Source organism: Calonectris borealis, chromosome 1 (assembly GCF_964195595.1).
Source record: "Calonectris borealis chromosome 1, bCalBor7.hap1.2, whole genome shotgun sequence".
Lineage (NCBI taxonomy): Eukaryota > Metazoa > Chordata > Aves > Procellariiformes > Procellariidae > Calonectris > Calonectris borealis.
Window position 1 is genome coordinate 51,336,621 of NC_134312.1, and position 20,230 is coordinate 51,356,850.

The 20,230-nt window shown below is 39.8% G+C and overlaps 1 protein-coding gene across 13 annotated transcripts in view; it reads right to left on the reverse strand.

The window, feature by feature from the left end:
• Nucleotides 1-13,523: 13,523 nt before the first annotated feature.
• NR2C1 (nuclear receptor subfamily 2 group C member 1) overlaps nucleotides 13,524-20,230 on the reverse strand; it is a 52,689-nt gene continuing 45,982 nt past the window's right edge. For 10 of the 13 annotated variants that reach the window (XM_075151298.1, XM_075151328.1, XM_075151306.1 and 7 more), the window contains 4 exons: nucleotides 18,792-18,931; nucleotides 16,669-16,806; nucleotides 14,622-14,727; nucleotides 13,524-14,083 (listed from right to left, as the gene is read on the reverse strand). In XM_075151298.1, the coding sequence (XP_075007399.1) occupies nucleotides 13,909-14,083; nucleotides 14,622-14,727; nucleotides 16,669-16,806; nucleotides 18,792-18,931 (559 nt within the window). In that variant the 3' untranslated portion in view covers nucleotides 13,524-13,908. Of the gene's footprint in view, nucleotides 14,084-14,621; nucleotides 14,728-16,668; nucleotides 16,807-18,791; nucleotides 18,932-19,101; nucleotides 19,785-20,230 lie in introns of those variants that run through there. The other 3 variants (XR_012673842.1, XM_075151378.1, XM_075151362.1) reach the window with 3 other exon arrangements.

The window sequence follows — 20,230 nt, forward strand, 5'->3', positions numbered from 1 at the left end:
GCCCCGCCTCCCGCCCCTCGCCGCGGGCTGGCCCCCTCGCCGCGGGCTGGCCCCTTCGCCGCGGGCTGGCCCCTTCGCCGCGGGCTGGCCCCTTCGCCGGAGCAGCGCCCGCTCTCCGCCCAGCGCCCGAACGAGGGCAAGGTCAAGGTGCTGTGTCGCCGTCCGCCATTTGCTTGGTGGTTGCCCAAACCCGCCGGCGAGACGGGACGTGGCTGTGGGTGGCTGCCCGGGCCGCGGAAGCTGGGCCGGTTGAATGCGGCCTCTGGGGCCGTCCGGGCCCGTGTCAGGCGTGGAGCAGGCCCGCCGTGGCTCTCCCTGGCCTGCCCCTGAGAACGGGCAAGGAGGGAGATTTACTGCCCTCCAGGCAGCCCGGAGCTGCCCTGCCCTGCTGCTGAGTACATTACTCCTGATCCTGCCTCAGCCTCGCAAGTGGCTCTTCAGCCATCCTGCGTGCTCTGTGATCCATTCCGATGAGGAATGTGGTTCCATCACCCGTGTTAACTGTCCTGCAAACAGATGTAGGCTTCAATTAGACGCCCCTGACCACCTCTTCACCAGGCTATAGGTGCAGAACTCCCTCAAAACCCATCTTCACAGATGCACGTGTCCCTGGCCGTTGGCCGTTGCAACAACCCTCTGCTGGAGCGGGATCTCAACATCCCGCTTGAACAGGACCCTGGTATCCCAGGTACCGCCTCACCACCCAAGGGGATGATGATTTCCCTGGCCTGGCAGACCACCCTTCTCCTAGTGCAGCTAGCATGTGGTTTGCTTTGTGATAACAGAGCAACAACCCAGAAACATATCCAGCAGTGAGATCATTCTTCTGGCCTTTGTTAAGGGGGCCAAAGGGTATTTTCTGATGAAGACACTGAGATTTGGGCTTCCAACCTGCATAGTGTCTAGATCCATAAAAAGAGCATTTGCCTACTGATCACATGTGAAGATCAGCAAGAGACAAAGAACTTCAGGATAGGGAAAAAAACCCTTTTTAATAGAAATGTCTACTGTCTATCCCTTATTTCACACAGATCACAAGATCTGTGATGAGAAAAGAGTTACTAAGACTGGCAGTGAGGAGTCCAGGATTGCCTAGATCAACAATTAGATAGGGAAGGTGACATCTCACCCCATGCAGACTGAGGGTGATGGTCAGAGAAGAGCTTAACAGTCTGGCATCTCCCAACTTTGGCAGGCCATTAAGGAACGTGTATCTCTTACCTCGTCCACCTCTCCATCCCATGATCTCTGTCTTGTCCCACTGCCCTCTCCTGGTTTTGCATCAGCAGGAAGAAGTGTTTTTGATCGCCCTGCTGTGGACCTTATGAGTACTTTACTGCTGTCGCTCCAAGGCTGGTCTGGCAAGGTGCAGAAACTATTTCACTGACCTTCGCAAGGCTAGGGCTACACAGGCCAGCCAAAAATAGATCCACAGTACCTTGTCAGAGCAGGCAGGACTTGGAAAAGCACCTGGTAAACACATCATCAGGGCTGCAACCGGCACTGGCCGATCAGCAGAGCCCAGCTGTCAGTCAGCATGGAGGGGCCAAGATGCTGGGTGCTGCCACTGTTGGAACTGGCAAGAGACAAAGCAAGAGTCTTAAGTGAAAAATTAAGTAGGCAGTGTTAAACCTAAAAGGAAAATGAGACTGGGAAGAAGGCCGTTCAGCCAAGTTCACAATGTGGACATATAATACCCATTTCAACGTAAAGTCTAGTGATCTAAGCTTCCCATTCAAAAATTTTTAATTTGAACACAAGTGATTTTGTATACAAACATGAAATACAAGCCCTGCTGATTCAGTGCTCTGTCCTGTAACCACAGCATCTGTTCCATGGTAAGTCTTGGGCTCCAGTACACTTGTGGCAGGTTATTTGCATTTTCACAATTAAAACTCTTACAAAATTTATTAAATGTATTAAAATACGCTCAGATAGTTGTACATTAGCAGGCAGAAAAACAGGGAGAAACATTTACAGTCAGAATTTACTTGTTTTGTTGTCTGTAACTTCATACACAGAAACCATTTTGATATAAACTACTGATGATGAATGCAAAATATGAAAGAAATATAGTTTAAATGAGGTCAGCCAACTTTTGAAGCATTGGATAGGTTCAACTCTTGAATCAATTTCTAAGCCTATTCCTGATTCATGTAACTGGGATCATTTTCATTGACTGAGAGTACAATTCCATGAGCATTTTCTCTGCTGGCAGTGAAATAACATAGGTTATTTTTTTTTCCCAAGGGTTAAAATGATCTGGATCACTTCACTGATCCACATGGTACCAAGGTTCTTAGTTAGACTGAGACCAGTGACACAAAGCTGGGAGAAGGGATTAACTTCTTAATGTGACTTTGATCCTACAGATGTGGAAATACATTCTTAGTAGCAGGAACATCTTACAGCATCTTTGAATTACATTTTGATTTTTCTTTGTACTATTTTTCTCCATTAATTGGGTCAAGTAAGATCTCCACTGAGAATTTCATTAGCTCGTAATTGCTCAAGTCCCATCACATCTACTTAAACGGCTTTTATTAATTTGTTTGGTCACCAAGCATGAAAAGTGCATCTCACTACTCTGTTCAAAATTCTCCCTGAACTCGGTACAAACGTCACAGTCGAATACAGTGGAGTGCAAATGCAAGTATAGCATCTTCCTACGAATTTCTTGGGGCATCTTTTGAAACAGCGTTGAAATGCTGTCTCTTCACGCAAGTAACTTATAAAACTCATGCACCCATAAGAAATTTTGCTAGATGTTGCTTTTGTTCCCCAAAAGTTTAGTACACCGAACCTCAAAACCTTTTGCTAAAAGCATTTAATGCTGTCTTGTTTTTCTCCTGTGGTCCAAGTAAATGGCACAGAATTACTGGCAGAACTCTTTTCAGGCCTAAAAAACCCCTCTCAAATCTGAACACGTTAGTTATTTGCTTCTTTTCTAATACAGATTCAGAGTGTAACAAACAAGAACATATTTTTCAAAGATAAACAAATCCGTTTCCTGAATGACTCAAAGGATGACATGCAACTTCCCCTGGCTTTGACAGCACACAAGTGTCTCACTGAATCCTACATAATTTAGTTTTTATTTAAAGAGCTTTACTCAGTGGTGTCCTGGTTTCGGCTGGGACAGAGTTAATTTTCTTCCCAGTAGCTGGTATAGTGCTCTGTTTTGGATTTCGTATGAGAATAATGTTGATAACACACTGATGTTTTAGTTGTTGCTAAGTAGTGTTTACATAGTGAAGGACTTCCCAGCTTCCCATGCTCTGCTGAGTGCACAAGAAGCTGGGAGGAAGCATAGCCAGGACAGCTGACCCAAACTGGCCAACAGGGTATTCCATACCACATGACGTCATGCTCAGTATATAAACTGGGGGGAGTTGGCTGGGGGGCAGCGGTCACTGCTTGGGGACTGGCTGGGCATCGGTCAGTGGGTGGTGAGCAATTGCATTGTGCATCACTTATTTTGTATATTCTATCATCATGATTATTATTATTATTTTCCCTTCCTTTTTGGTTCTATTAAACTGTCTTTATCTTTTAAAAGTAAAAAAAAAAATGTACTTTTTTTTTTCAGTTCTCTCCCGATCCCACTGAGTGTTGGGGGGAGTGAGCGAGCAGCTCCGTGGTGTTTGGCTGCCTGCCGGGTTAAACCACAAGTGGTACAATTGATCGTGAAAACCCTAAGTTCATCTATTCTCAGAAAGTGCAAAAATCAACCAATATACAGAGTAATTGAATATTTACTTTTTACTTTAGAAGAACTGTTTTTATTATGTTTATTTATTGTCAACCTCATCTGGAGTACTGGGCAGTTCTGGGCCCCACAATTTAAGAAGGATGTGAAGGTCCTTGAATGCATCCAGAGGAGGCAACAAAGCTGGTGACAGGGCTGGAAGGAATGTCCTATGAGGAGCAGCTGAGGATTCTGGGTTTGTCTAGTTTGGAGAAAAGGAGGCTGAGGGGCAACTAAGTGCTAAGTGAGTGCTAAGCCACTATCCATCGTATCTGAGAAGTCATGGAGGGACTATTCAGCCTGGAGAAGAGAAGGCTTGGGGGAGACCTTATTGTGGCCTATCAGTACTTAAAGGGGGCTTATAAGAAAGATGGTGGCAAACTTTTTAGCAGGGCCTGTAGTGATAGGACAAGGGGGAATGGTTTTAAACTAAAAGAGGGTAGATTTAGACTAGATACAAGGAAGACATTTTTTACGATGAGGGTGGTGAAACACTGGAACAGGTTGCCCAGAGAGGTGGTAGATGCCCCATCCTTGGAAACGTTCAAGGTCAGGTTGGACGGGGCTCTGAGCAACCTGATCTTGTTGAAGATGTCCCTGCCCACGGGAGGGGTGTTGGACTAGATGACCTTTAAAGGTCCCTTCCTACCCAAACTATTCTATGATTCTATGACCGCATTGCTCTCTACAGCTTCCTGAGGAAGGGAAGTGGAGAGGGAGGTGCTGATCTCTTCTTCCTGGTATCCAGTGATGGGATGCATGGAAATGGTTCAAAGCTGCGCCAGGGGAGTTTAGACGGAACATCAGGAAGCATTTCTTTACCGAGAGGGTGGTCAAACACTGGAACAGGCTTCCTAGAGAGGTGGTTGATGCCACAAGCCTGTCAGTGTTTAAGAGGCATTTGGACAATGCCCTTAATAACATGCTTTAACTTTTGGTCAGCCCTGAAGTGGTCAGGCAGTTGGACTAGATGGTCATTGTAGGTCCCTTCCAACTGAAATAGTCTATTCTATTCCATTCCATTCCATTCCATTCCATTCCATTCCATTCCATTCCATTGCCGTTCCCTCTTAGTACAAAAATCACATAAATTTATGCTGCTATGATTCACAACCGTGGAACGTACATTTGCAACATTAATTGGAATTCCTTTTCTTAATTAAACTAAGAAACAAATCCAACACAAGAGAGACTAACAAATGAGATCAAACTATGTAGATTTTGAAAATGTTGTCACTTCCTTCTAAAATTGCAAAGTTCCAGAAGCAAAGTCCAATTCACAACATAAGTTTCCACAATTCAGTGTCCCATAATACTCAAATCAGTCTCTAACTGTAGTTCCTCTAGTCTAAATAATGTAATCTCTAATGCTTTCACTAATCGATTTTTAGACAGTCCTATAAGCTATATTATTTCCCAAAAGCACAATGAAAAAGTTTTTGTCACTTGGGTTCAACTGCTTTAAAAGATTAAAAGGTTAATTCATACCCTGGAACTAAAGTGCAATATTACTTATAAGCATACACATTTTATAATTTTCAAAAAACATTCAAATATGTATATACCTCTGTGACAATAGTAAGACACTCAAAACCCCCAGAATAATACTTTTACTGGCACTTTTAGAAAACACCTGCCACTTTGTGGGAGCTGTTCGGGTTACGTCTCAAGCGGTAACTCTACCTTCATCTTCCGTTGCCCAATGGCAAAATTCCACTGGCTACAGGGTGAAAGCAAAACTCATTTTACAGTTGTTCCTTAGCTAGCCTTCATTAACCAGAGTATGTGGCTATTCAGTTTGCTCCCCAGTAAAACTCTAAGATGAAGTAGAATTGAAGTAATCGTAAAGGAGCTTAAGACAGCTCATGAACAGCTTCTTGGAAAGGATTAAGACTGCAGGTCTGCAGAGCACCAGAAATCTGCAGGACCAGAGCCACCGAGTCGGCTGCTCCTAAGTCTCTTGCCAGCCAACTTTCTTGTTTAGGAAGTTGGTATTACCAGGAGGTTCAAAGCGTGGCAGTTTGGTCCTCTGGATGTCCAGTGGACAATTCTGCTGAGTGAAATGCACTGTATTAATTCAGAAGAACCCATGGTGGAGCGGGTCCATCTAGTTTCTCTGCTATCTCAGCCAACTTCAGCACAGAAGTTTAGTTAAAAGGGACCCCAGAACATCGCTTTGGTGTTATTCCCTTTTCCCCACCACTCCACACATAATACTCTTCTTTCCTTATTAAGACCCCACACACCTTCCCCTAATCCAAGCACAGTTAACTTGAAAATATATTTGAGCAAGCATTATTACAAGATCCAGTTACTAAAAAATAATCAGGAAATGCATTAGTTCAGCCAGTATCAACAGCCACAAAAACCTTAAGCATCCGGATGTTCATACTTGAAGACGGTGATACTCTAGTGGCCCAAATGACTTGCTTTCATCTCCAGTGCAGTGACTCAGAGGACACACTCGGTTCCTACACTCAAGCTGAAATGCACAACCCTGACTTCATGTAGGAGAAAATTGTATTCTGTATTAGCCATTGTATATCAGAGTGAGGGCAGGGCTTTAGATTGGAGAACTCAGAGAGTACAGGAAGACGGAGGTGGCTGGGCAGGACTGTTCACAGACATGTATTAACCCAAGACTTTGTACACATATGAAGAAAAACAGAGGAGCTCATGAGAGATGGAGTCATGTGATGAAGTACAAGTGTTCTTTGGGGTTATTTGATACAGAGTTATGAGGAGGAAAGGCAAGACTGGGTGCTAGGGATGTTTGTTGAGTAGAGGGAAAAAGGGAGAGGCCACGGGGAAACAAAGTTGGAGAGTTCCCAGACAACTTGTTGCTATTCACCAGAAAAGCACTTTTTTCTAGAGAGCTCTTCCTCTTCCCTTCAGAGGTGACCAAAAGGCTGTAGAAATTTACTGGCATGAAAGAGAAATTGATTAGCAGTCTGACTGGGGAACAGGGCTCTGTAGAAGTTAGAGCAGGTCCGGAGGAGGGCCACAAAAATCGTCAGAGGGCTGGAACACCTCTCTTATGAAGAAAGGCTGAGAGAGTTGGGGTTGTTCAGCCTGGAGAAGATTCCAGGAAGACCTGATTGCAGCCCTTCAATATATATAAGGGGGCTTATACAAAAGATGGAGAAAGACTTTTTACCAGGGCCTGTAGTGACAGGACGAGGGGCAATAGTTTTAAACTGCAAGAGGGTAGATTTAGATTGAACATAAGGAAGAAATTCTATATGATGAGGGTGGTGGGACGCTGGAACAGGCTGCCCAGAGAAGCTGTGGATGCCCCATCCCTGGATGTGTTCAATGTCAGTTGGACAGGGCTTTGAGCGACCTGATCTAGTGGAAGATGTCCCTGCCCATGGCAGGGGGTTGGACTAGATGATCTTTGAAGATCCCTTCCAACCCAAACCATTCTGTGATACTATGATTTTAAGTACTGAGAAAGATAAGTTTTTAAAACAGAGGCAAGAGAGAGCCTGGAGTAAGTTTTGATGGGGAAGAGACTCTAAATGCTTATTTCCAGCTCTCATAATTAGTAAACTCATTGCATCATCCAAACTTTATCTTTACCAGTGCACCTTACAAACATTTTCTCTGCAGTGTGTCAGTGGGTAATTAATTTACTTCATGATAAAAACATTTCAGAATTTAAACATGGAAAGAATGGTAGCTCATTTCTCATTTGGGATGCTGTTCTGGGTTATCTGCACATTCACGCAAACGCCACATTCATTTATAATAGAAGACAAAGACTAAAAAAAATTACACTTTTTCAATTATCATTGAGAAATCAATTCTGGAATTGACCAAAACTTGTGATAAGTTCACAATTTTAAACATGAATAAACTCATTATTTATCCAGTAATATTTAAAACTGAGATAATTAAACCTGAACATCTGAAGTCTATTTCTTTCAGAAGAAAAAAAACTGTGTTCAACCATACTCTAACTTCCAACCTAAAACCAATCCATAATGAACCAAATAATCATTTCCAAATATATATTATTGCATTATATGACATGAAGATCTGTGATCAAGGTTCATTACAACACATATTTCTATGTAGTGTTTGAAAAAGCAAAAAACTGGTAAATTAAATTTTACAATAAATTATTACATTTTCAGATTCATAGGCCAGAAAGTAGTAAGCATGGAAACAAAGGGTTAATAGCAACAAAGATTAACAAACAGCAAGATATTGCAGCTATCACAAATCCCAGAGACTGAATGTAATTGACAATACTACATTGTGTAACAAAAGTGTGAAAGATCGCAAACTCTTTGTAATCATGTACACTGTTTTAGGTCTGTATGTCAGTCCATATAAAACACTAACAAAGTAATAGGTTATTGCAATTGTTTTCTATAATAGAAAGTTACAATTTATTTCAAAAAATACAGCCAAAATAGAATTTATCAATTTAGCCAGGTTTCAAGACATTTGCAGTGATTTTTTTTATACAACAGCAAGACAACTACAGTGACATTGTAATGCTTACGCTGAAACTGATGTACTAGCAAACCGCAAAGGCTGAACAAAACGAACAGACTAGTTTCAAAATGAACAGAGTGACTTTCACTGACACTGAAGATCACACAAAGAGAATAAATCTATGGACAGGTAAGTCTGTAACTGCAGAAGGTATTGCAATGAATGTACTTTTGAAAAAAGTTTAAAATATAACAATTATTTGCACCAGAAACTCTACCAGTATGAAACAAGCAACCTAAACCCACATATATATGTACAACGTATACTTTCATGAAAAATGTTTGAACTAGTAAGCTCATTATGTGTAACATTGCTCCCATCTTTAAATGACAGGATTCTGAAATGTATAAAATTGTTTTTCCTTTCATGTGATTTATATTAAAATTATTTTTCTTGCTCTTAACATTGAAAATTTTAAAGCTGTTGAAACTAAACTTGTCCTTTCATTGGGAAAGAGACTTCTTATTTTTTGGCTAGTAAATGCCACAGTTTGGTTAAATACTGATTGGGTACGAAAACTGTCAGACTGCTGAAGAGCAAAAAGTTGAAAAATAAATTAAAGGTGAAAGGAAGAGGTCACAAAAATAATGAGATATTTTAACATCCATGGAGGAGTGAACGTCAAAATTCACATTTTTGTTAGCTGATTAACGATGTTACTGAACAGTATGAAAGAAACCAGTAATATTAGCCAGCCTTTCATTCAGTACCAAAGAACATTTATTCACAAGGCAATAAATCACACAGATGGTAACGTAAGATCATGGCATCATAAAAAATAGCTGTTAGAAACACTAAGGGCCTGAGTTGAAGGTAACTTAATATGCTCCAGCAGTTATCTTAAAAAAACAAAACAACAAAACCAGAACGTCACTATTTAGCCTTTCCATGAGCTGTTGCATTATTCTCAGATGAGTGCAATGGTTAACATCCAGAAAAAAGGAAAAACCATGTTCATCCTTGTATTAATTTACCTGTTTTAAAGCTCCCATTCCTGACAAAACCCAGTTATGCCTCACTGCGTATCAAAAGCATGAATTTATAGTATAGGAATGGTTAATGAAATGATTTTTAAATGATTAATGAAAAATCTTGATGAGCAAAGTGAGTTACACTGAAACAACAACCTGCAGTATGGGATCCAGCTTCTAGACCATCATGAAGACAATAGAGATTACTTGCCAGGCAGCATAGACCAGCTGCACCCTAGCTTTAAAACAATGAAAATTTATTATTATGAAAAAAATGTAAGAAAACTGTGGGGGAAAAAAGGTTACTTACCAGTAGCCAGAGCTCTTTGCAATGCGTTGTGTGTATGCACATTTGCTCTATAGAGGTCCAAACATCAGAGGTATCCAAGATCATAAAATGGGGTTTTTTTGGCCCTCACAATACTGTGGGTGTGTACTAAGCTCTCTCCCTTTTACTTGACTTGACAGCAAGCATAGAGTTGTAATATTCTGTCAGCCGCACATCGCAAGGGAGAAGGGTATATGGTTATTACATGTATGGACAACACGCAAGTAGCTAGAATCTCTTTAGGATAAGCAACTTTTCTTTACGTGCATATCCATATAGATGGCCACACCACAGATAATTAAGTGTCCCAGTATTCTCAGAAAAAGGTGGCTGGCAGAGACTTCTTGATTCTTTGGTTGAAGATTTCTTGAACTAGTTGTCCAGTTGCAAAGATATGAAACAGAGATATTATTGAGCAAAGCCTCAAATGTTGTCTGAGAACTATTAGAGTATATCCTAATTACTGATGGTGACTCAACCATACTGTTCAAGAGAGGTAATACAGTCCGTTACCTAGTTTGGAGATGGTTATCCTGTTTGATTTCTCAGCTGGTCAGGAGAACTAGATGAAAGATAATCCGAAAGTCTCTGTCCCATGCAAGTAAGAAGACACTATTCTCTTGCTAGCCAACATATGAAGGGAAATCTCAGACCAGACAGGATTTAAAAAGAAAAACATGGATGGGTGAATTTCCTGATTCGGTGATCTGACAGAAATCCCAAGTGAAGTTCAAGGGATTTGCCAGGAAAAGAACAGTAAAAGCTGTGGGAGGGGAAAAAGTCAGCCATCAGGATTTGGATCTTCTGCTGTCCAGCAGAGGTGATAAGCATCAAAAAGAACAGCAAGGACATGTTTCAAATACCTGAATTTAAACAACCTGATGTGAAACATGACCAAGGTTCTTGCGCTTTTGAGTTAACACATCCTAAGAAAGTAATCTTGACCCAGCAGTCAGTGGTAATGGCAGTCCACACGCTCCTGAAGTAGGCTAACTTGTATTCAAACAGACTAGGGCACAAAGAGGAAGCAAGAACAGAAATCCAGAGAAAATAAGGTTCTGAGGCCATCTCCTCCAAAACAGTGCTCTGACAAAAAAGCAAAAAAAAAAAAAAAGGCAAAAAAGCAGCATACTGCCTATCCATACCAGTATATGGGTATAAATACCCATCAAGGACTACAAGAACCTTGCTAGGGCATGCAGAGATGCCGTCAGGAAGGCTGAGGCTCAGCTAGAACTGAAATTGGCCAAAGATGTCAAGAACAACAAGAAAGGGTTCTTCCAATACGTAAGCAGTAAGCAGAAGCACAGGGAAGACATAGACCCATTGCCTAACAGGGCAGGGAAACTACTCACTAATAATGCTGACAAGGCAGAGGTTCTCAATATCTTCTTTGGCTCTGTCTTTACCAGCATAGCTGGACCGCAGAGCACAGGACCAAGTACCTAGGACAACGCATGTGTCGACCCACCAGTAGTGGAGAAAGGGCTGGTCTGCAGCCTCTTGCGAGGGCTCAACCAACATAAACCCATGGGCCCAGAGGAAATCCACCCTAGGGTATTAAGAGAAGTGGCTGACATTGGTGCAAGGCTACTGTCTATAATCTTTGAAAAGCCTTGGATATCTCAATATAAGAAAGAAATTTTTTACGCTGAGAACAATCAATCACTGCAACAACCTCCCCAGGGATGTGGTGGAGTCCCCATCACTGGAGGTTTTCAAGATGCGATTGGACAGGGTGCTAGATAATCTAATCTATGCTCCCTTTCCCACAAAAGGTTGGACTGGATGATCTTTCAAGGTCCCGTCAAACCTGGGCTGTTCTATGATAAAGATGGATGAGCTGAGGGATTCAATCGCTAAAGATTTACGCCTGTAGAAACACTGGCATTTTCTCAGCTGTTTCTGAAGCTGGACAGTAACATGAGAGAGGCTGCATCAGCTGAATCTTTTGGCCAGCTGTAAACAAAGAACTGCATATCACACCTGAGGCTCAAGCTATGGGTAAAAGATTTTTGCAAGGACGTGAGAGAGATTTGCACAATGTACTGCATTTAGAAGGAAAACAAGCTTTTATTTCCATCTTACTATTATCTAGGTTACATGAATCTGGAGAATATTGGAATAAAACTCTTCCAAGAGTATTGGAATGCCTGGGAAACCACCTCCAAAACATTCAGGAGTAACATGCTGTCAGCTTCCTTAAAAGGTTTAACACAGAGGACTGTAAATCTCCCATGCCTATTAGGGCCAGAAGTGGGTTAGGGATAGCACAGGGCTAGAAAGAAGGGTCAGAATTTCTAAGGAGAGCTGAATTGAAGAATGATATACCTCCCACCTGCAACTTGGTCCTACAGATAGCAAGATGGGCCTCTAACCCCTGGGGAGAAAATAAGCACAGCATATTGGCAGCAACTGTCTTTCATGTTTCCATAATACCTCCTAAGATGCAGAGAAGTAGTTCTTTTACTGCTCTCCAGGGAACACAGATGAACAGCTTGAATCCTGCGCCCTTCAAAAGGTGGAATGTGGGAAGAGCTCAGCTGCCATGGCCAGCTCCAACACTGAAGGCTGTCCTCCAGCAAGTCAGTAAGTGCCAAGGCAGAGCAGGGGGGATTGTTTCATCCCATCAGGGGTCCTCAGCACTGAGTGCTTTGGTCTGTGGTATTGGATATGGCCGATCCTGTAGTACAGCCTCAGATTACAGAGCTTGGGTGGAGGAAGATCCAAGCAGCTCAGTTAGTGCAATTGAAAAGAACACAGAAATTCAGTGTCAGAGGCAGTTCTCTGATTCTTTTTGGCTGGCTCAGATCTTCGGGTGCTGAGAAAAACTGCAGAACTCACCCAAGCCTCATCTAGTCGTCTCTTGGTGTTAGGGTGGCCTTGGAGGTGCTAGTGCAGAGTGGGCAAAGGCCCCCATTTATGCTGATCTTTTGGCTAAGCCATTTCTGGTGCAACCATGTGTTTCTTGATTGGGTGAGGCTCTTCCTCACCCAATGTTGCCAGAGAAAGAGAAGGTTCATGATAAATAGAACTCGGCCTTGATCCAAGATTTAGATAATCCTAAATGCTAGTGTCAGAGGTAGACCACCACTTTTACTAGGATACTTCTCTCATTTTAAGCAACAGGTATTAAATGTGCTAGGGATGTATAACTTCCTGTTGCAAAAGGAAGCAAGAAGCAACCATATGTCAGTGCTACTTGTCAGTGAGGCACATGCCTCAAGATAGAAAAACATTTAAACCCATCCTTAGATGGAGCTATGGAATATGATTCAGGCAACGTATATGAAGTATCTAGACCGATTTCTAACAAGGAAAGGAAAAGCAGCAGAGACCATGCTCCCATAGGGAGGGGCACTGGATTTGACAAACTCAAATTTAAAAAATAATCATACGAGACTGGTTGGAAAAGAGACCTACATAGCCAAAGGCTAACAATAATAAAAAAATAAAGACATGAACACAAGTTAAGAGGCATCTAGAATGCCTCCATCATTGTGCACTGAGTATGAAAGAGGGAGGGGTAGTGTGAAAAAGCTTTAATTTCTGAGACCAGAAAAAACAGGAAGATGCTGTCTTTGAATACCTGCACTATACACTTCTCTGTTAGTTTTTCTTAGTATAAAACAGCTGATGTCTACCAAGACGTAATACTACAACACAGTATTCCTTGGCATCCATGGAACAGTCAGTACTGACCCTTTGCTGCTTCACTTTTGATCAACAGCATCAACATATCATCAGAATATTTTAAAATGTGAACTTCCTCTACTTTCCCTGCACTTGTAACGGTGTCCAGTGTTTCATTCAACAAGAAACAAATCTCTCTTCAAAACAACAGGAAAAACTAAGTTTGGTTATAACGGTCTTGTTTCCGTGGAAACACTGGCCTTTTCAGGATGTTTGACCGTGTATTTTCCATTTGATCAGTGAGAAAGAACTAGTAGCAAAACACTGAAAACACAACTCAGAGAGGAAAGTTAATTTATTTGTCTAAAACATCAAACTAAGTTGAGATACCTTAGTTCAGTCAAAGCTTCTTCAGTTTCTTCACAAGCCTGGACTTCATAAACAAATATTCCAAGTTCATCTATCTACAAAAATAGGATGGACAATTCTTGACTTTCTTCAGATATCAGGTTAATTTACAAGTCCTTGAAGATCAGATGAAAAATAGGAAGCGATCCTATATTCCTTAATACACTCCACCACATTTCCCAAGTGTACTGGAAAGGAGGAATATTAGCCTTCTTTGGAAAGGTGCACGGGAAGGCTTATTGCCATCTCTTGGAGACAGGGTATGCATTTACATCACCATGACTGCCATGGTAAAGAATCCTTGACTGCTACTTTTATACGGCATGACCAATTATCTGAGAATTGTAGTCCGCTGTCTCCATTCGCAGAATATATGGGATGATGCTATCAATCTGAACATTTCCAATGAGTCCGGCAAAGAATAGCTCTTCAGTGATGGCAGCACTCATCAGCCTAAGAGCAGGCAATCGGAGAAGAAGTCTAGACAGTCTGGAAAATAAGTGTTAAAACGTGTTACTTGTGGTCACAGATTTTGGTGTTACTCACAATTATGTTATCAGTAAGAGAAGAGAAAAAATTAACAAGGGACAATACTGGTCAAAATTTGCTATATCTAGTTCATGAAAGGCTTAAATATTTAAATCAGTAGAGCATTAAATTTATGTTCAGTCATGTCTTCAACAGTGCAAAAAATGTGAATATGCCTGTCAATTACATGGACTGAATAATGTTTGGGCTTAGACTAAATGAGGAAATATTCCTAGTCGGTGCCATTCAAAATGAAAACATTAAAAATATTTATTTTATTTCCAATATTTCATTTTGGAAATTAATAATGAATGAGTAAATAAATAATACTCATATGTATGACTACGTGCATAATATTTGAAGTGCTCTAAAGGTAATTTCTTACCTTTAAGGAGGTAAGAAGAAAATGTACATATTTATTACAAGAAATACTGTACAAATCAGTATCACCAATGCTCTGAAAAGACAATCAATCAAGTAAGCATGTAAGTTTACAGACCTGTAAGTATCATCCGGATATGCTTTTGTTACATAGTCTTGGAACTCCATGTAAGCCTTTTCTTGAAATTTCTCAATCTGTACCACATTTTCTAGACCTGGGTGATCTAAAAAAAACACTCTACTTTGTTATACCTGTTCTGTATAAGATGCACTAAAATCTATGCAGATTATCTAATTGTAAGCACACTAAAATCATTATTATCACAGTTTTAGTGGAGGACCCTGCTTTACCTCCTTATGTTTCTTTTCCTCTATGTTTATGTTTTACTTTTTTTATAAATACAACCAGACATTTTGAAGAGTTCAAATAAATGCAGTGCTTGCAATGTTTACATCAATCTTGATGATACAGCTCTGTTCTCTGTGTAGCAATAGAACAACATTGTTTCAATACACTGACATTTATTGGAATATTGTATGCACAAATAGCATTTGGGTGGGAAGTGAAGGATAAAATTAAGATCAGTGGAAAAAGCAGAATGAAAGGCTATGAACCATTAGTTTCCTAAAAACTGTAGAAGATATGTAGCAGATCATTCTTTTTCAACTGTTTGGTGCAAAATTTTCAAACGTGCTAAACATAATTTTTAGCAGTGATTTAAACACTTGAAATCTAAATCTTGCTAAAATTAAAGGATATTAACCTAACTGCCAAGTCACACTTGGAAATTATTATCTGGTAATTCTGAACACTTTACATGGTCTGTAATTTTTATTATCCATTTATCTTAATGCAAATATTTTACTGTCATAGTAGCATGACAGATCATGTAGATCTTATTTTTCAGAAATGGGATCATAAATGAGCTGCCAAATTATGTCAGATAAAAGATTATTTCTAACAGTCACTCTTCCTCTCCAAATATATGGCCTTCTGTCAATAAAACAGGAGTTTTTGGTCTAGCTCTGCAGATACAAAAGCCTTCAGAGCAATTACATTGGACTCCCCTGAACACATAATTTCACAGAGGAATATTTTGTCCTATATAGTAATTCATTCTGAAAGCATGATTTCAAATTTACGCAGAGCACAAGAGGTTAACAAGTTTGTAAAGAAGCAATACATTTTGAAGAGTTGTCGTTGGCATGCAATGCGCATCACTTCATGACGCTGCTTTCAGAGCAATGTCAGAAACACAGCTAGAAGTCAAATTCCGAAAACAGTAGTTTGAAGACCACTGCTAGTACATTAGTGGCCATTTATAAAGATGCAAAGTCTTCTAGGCACTCCCTTTACACTCATCTCTTTGCCCAAGGCTGTCTTGTGACAGTCAAACAGCTGGCTTGGCACCAAAGATTTTCAGTAGTCTTCAAGTCTCCAGCTATGGAAGACAGCAAATCAACAGGGCCTACTAAAGCAGATTTTCTTACCTTAGGACTCTGCTGCATGTGCAGCCCAGTCCCATCCTGTAACAGAGCAGTAAAATCCCTGAAATTGTAATTTCTGGCCTGTGAATCACTGCCAGAACATCCCTTCTGTTCAAGGTACTGAACATGACTTTCAGGTATATGAAGATTTTGTTATATGGCTCATAGGATCAAGAATATTGACAACACATTGCCATTAAAGCAGTCACACATCATTAGAAATTTGATCCTGAAAGCATGTGAGCTAAAGACAATTCATCTCAACCATGTGACTGGATATAGTCTTTTCCCAAGATATTTTTCGTTCTACCTTTTGTGTTGTCAAATCTAATCAGAAGGAGACAAATTAACCTCAAACTCAACAAATAAGTAAATATTGCTTTGCAAGTGTAAGGTTCCTAGAAAAGTATTTTCTGGTGTCTAGCAGGACTGATTTCTTCAGACAGGCCAACAGATTCTGTCATAAATCCTAGTAGACATTGTGCTAGAAAAAAGGCTTGAGGTATTCTTCCATCATTTTGTTTCTTTCCTGAAGCAACCTGTACCAGTTATGAGTGTGGGAATGCCATGAAAGGACTATTTTGGGGTAAGGAACACCTAAAGGAGAATTACGTCTCCTGCAAGCATTATCTACTAAAATTAAACAAGCAAACACCCCCCACTTAATAATTACATACCAGGACTGAAGAGGACGATCGCTTTCAAATATGCATATTCATATCCATCTAGGCAAAGCTTAACCATGCTGTTACAGAACTCTTGCAATTTGAAGATATGCTCCATTACTAATTTTCCTCTGTCTGTTGGCAGCTTATCTAAGTCGACACGCACATGAAATATAAAACCCCCGAGTCAACACACATGCAAAAACTGTGGTCACACTGGATTTTTAAAAATAATGATTTCTATTATATTCAAACAGTGGGAAAGCTACACCACCTATAAACTCACATACCAGGTCTGAATAATCTTGACACAAACAATTATGGACTATAACAATCTTTTTTTTTCTTTTTTTTTTCTCTTTCTTACGTTGTACAATTAGGTCTCTTCCTGCCACTAAAGCTTCCAATAATCAGAGGCAGACTAGAGCTTGAAATGATCAAGGAAGGGAAAGACCACTTGTAAGTAAAGAATACACTGCTACCGCACATCTGAGCTCTACATCTAAGAGTCAGGTGCCATGAGGTAAGTTAGTGTACAGTTTCATGGGTTATTTTAGTCAGTCAAAGACCATGCCACTGCTGAAGAAGAAGGTGCACTATACCCCTTTCCTGATTTGCATCCAGGGGAATGTGGTTGGTGCAGAGCTGTTCCTCTCGGGTCAGCAATAGCTAAGCGGCCTGAAAATCCCGTTCCCTCCACAATCCATCAAACCAGGGTCCCTGGGCCCCACAAACTTTTTATCTCTTGGAGATGCTGCAGCTGGCGTACTACACAACTGGAAGACGCTGGACATAAATTTCTGATTTGTGCATTCAAACTGAATTCCCAAATTAAATGGCAAAAATATATATTCGTAGTAATGATAAAACCATGATTAATTACTACAACACCCTTTTTGGTGAACATGCTTAAAAATTATGTAGAGCAAAGTAAGTTCCCGAATTCCATTTGTATCACTCCTAAAGACATTCACAGATTTATTTGCTAGTATCTTTAGCTGATCCATTAGATTTAGTGGTTTAATCAATTTGTTTTAATTTTGTTAATTGTTTTAATTTTGTTGTTTATAGGATGATCTTGTGGATATTTTTAAAACGTGAAAACCTCTCAGAAATAATTCTTTAATTCCCTTATCATAAAAGGAGAGGAAAAATCTATAGTCTCGTGGGCTGTTTTTCTACCAATCTGCTTTTGCATAGCATTAATGACTGAATTTTCATCCATGTAACAGCAAATAACCCCAAAATCTAGTTAAACCTGAAAATGCTAACATCTTTGTATGTGCATCTACCTTATTCAAAATGTGTTAAGACTATGAACAGATGAAGACTACACTATTTTTGATTGGTTAGCTTTTAGTGCTGACAACCTTGTGAGCATTCACAAGCACACAAAGAAGATTAGCTAAAAGACTCCCCTGCTGCTCAGAAGAACGTTTCCTTCACTGTAGCGTAAATGAAAGAGGAGGCCAACTGACATCTCTTTCATTTGAATGAAAAATATGCAAAAGATGCAGGACGTAGGATTAATACGGAACAAAGTATTCTGAGTGAAGATCTGTTGAAGACTTGCATATAATCTGAAGCTAGTATACAGAAGTCAACAAGCCAAGTTATGTAAAGGAAGTATATCACCAAGTTAGCATTCGGCTGCTTTGTTTCACAGCTATGAACAGCAAGGAGACAGGTGGGTCATTCTTTATACCCTTGATACAGAGAAATCATATTCACAGTACACTTGTGTTCTTAACGTTGATGCTGCCTGAAATATTCCTAATTTGAGCTGACATATATTAACAGAACAGCAGAACACTATTAGACATCACATAGACACACAATAAAAACCACCCCAGTAAATGCTAACATATATTAGATAGACGGGTAATTTTACTTTATGTTTTCTTAATTTGAGGGTAAGTATTAGCATAGCTGACTTTTGCAAAATTGCTAAAAAATTCCACCTTGTGAACTGTATTTTCTAGTATTATTTTGTTTCAATACTAACCACTAAACTCTACGAACAGTAAATTTTCATTAACAACTGAAGGATAAGTAAAAAGCTTCTGTGCAGTTCAAAACTTAAAAAACATGGAGTAATTCCCCAAGTCTCGCAATGTGCACAGTATACACCTTACCTTGCTGTAAACTGCCATGAAGGTGATTAACAAATGCAGTTAATATAGTTGCCACATTCATAACTTGTGAACATTGTGCAAGACCAAGCGTAAAAAGTTCGTTCCAGCAGGCTTTTACTAATGATATGCTGTTATCCTGTCTATTAAAAAATACAATAATTTCACTTAATAAAAACAGCTATTTGAATTCACATAGTTTTTTTAATTTGAAGAACAATTCATAAAACATTAATCTAATTCAACATTGCAACCAGTACCAAAATGAAGCCCTGCATCAAAAATATTTTTATTTGCATGCTACGATGAAAATACCTGTTTTAGAGTGACTTTTGTAAAGAAGTAGTTTTTGTTTTAATGATCTAAAAGGAGACAGATTCTATCACAAAAGCAAGCTGAAGTTACAGGAAATGACAACTGTCTGGGCATATTCCATCATGCTAGTTTTCTTAGGATTTACACTAATTTTTTAATAACATTTACATGCACGAACAAAAAAAGTTTGCATTGTTCCTGTATTGTGGATGTAGAATAGACTCAAAGGTCTTTTTTTAAACTTGTAATCTGGCAGGTTGGTATAATTTCTTAATTAAAAATACATGTGAAATGGAACAGGTGAGACCAAGTTCCTGAGCTTCCTGACTGCTATCCCCTTCATGTTTGGAATAAGGTTTGAAATACAGACTTCAAAGTATAAATAGAAGTCATGAAGGTTTCTTTGCTGTAAGAATTAGTCCTTAAATTAAGTTTCATGTGTAGTCAATATTTTTTTTCAAATGCTGAAGCTTAACATTAGGTATATCAATCCATATTCAGGCATTTCCGTATTAGTAACCTAACTTTCAGTATTGCCAAGCATCTCTAACTTGTAGAGCTTAACAAGAGCTCAGTACCTTAAAAAGGAAATCCTACCAGTGAGGAGTCAAATTCAGGTACCATTTTTCACAGTTTTAGCCAGTAAATATAAATAATGGAAATTTAAAAGAAGCACAAGACCTATCAAAGAAGAAAAGCATATTAAAGCTAGGATTTCAACTACAAAAATACAATGGAACGGATTTTTGCAAGAACGTTGATGTAATCTTCAAGAACACTTCTGATGATTTACTGCAATACTAATATGCCAAATGACAGATTAATGTAGACTTGTCCTGTACTGGATTACAGAGAGCTTACCTAGGGCAGTATTTTTTACTATGATCCAGTTCTTGTTATGGTAGACATGATACTGTACATGCAGCTTCCACACATACTTGTCACATCCTCATTCATCTCCTGTCAAAGGGACTATGCTGAGAACAGTGACAATAGGGTGTACTGGCTACTCAGCTGGTATGTGCGTAGATAAATGTATCATCTAGAGCAATTTTATGGCTGATCTAACTTAGACCAGAACCAGGTGATCAAACTTAAGCAGCCTCAAAAAACTAAGAGGCTGTAAC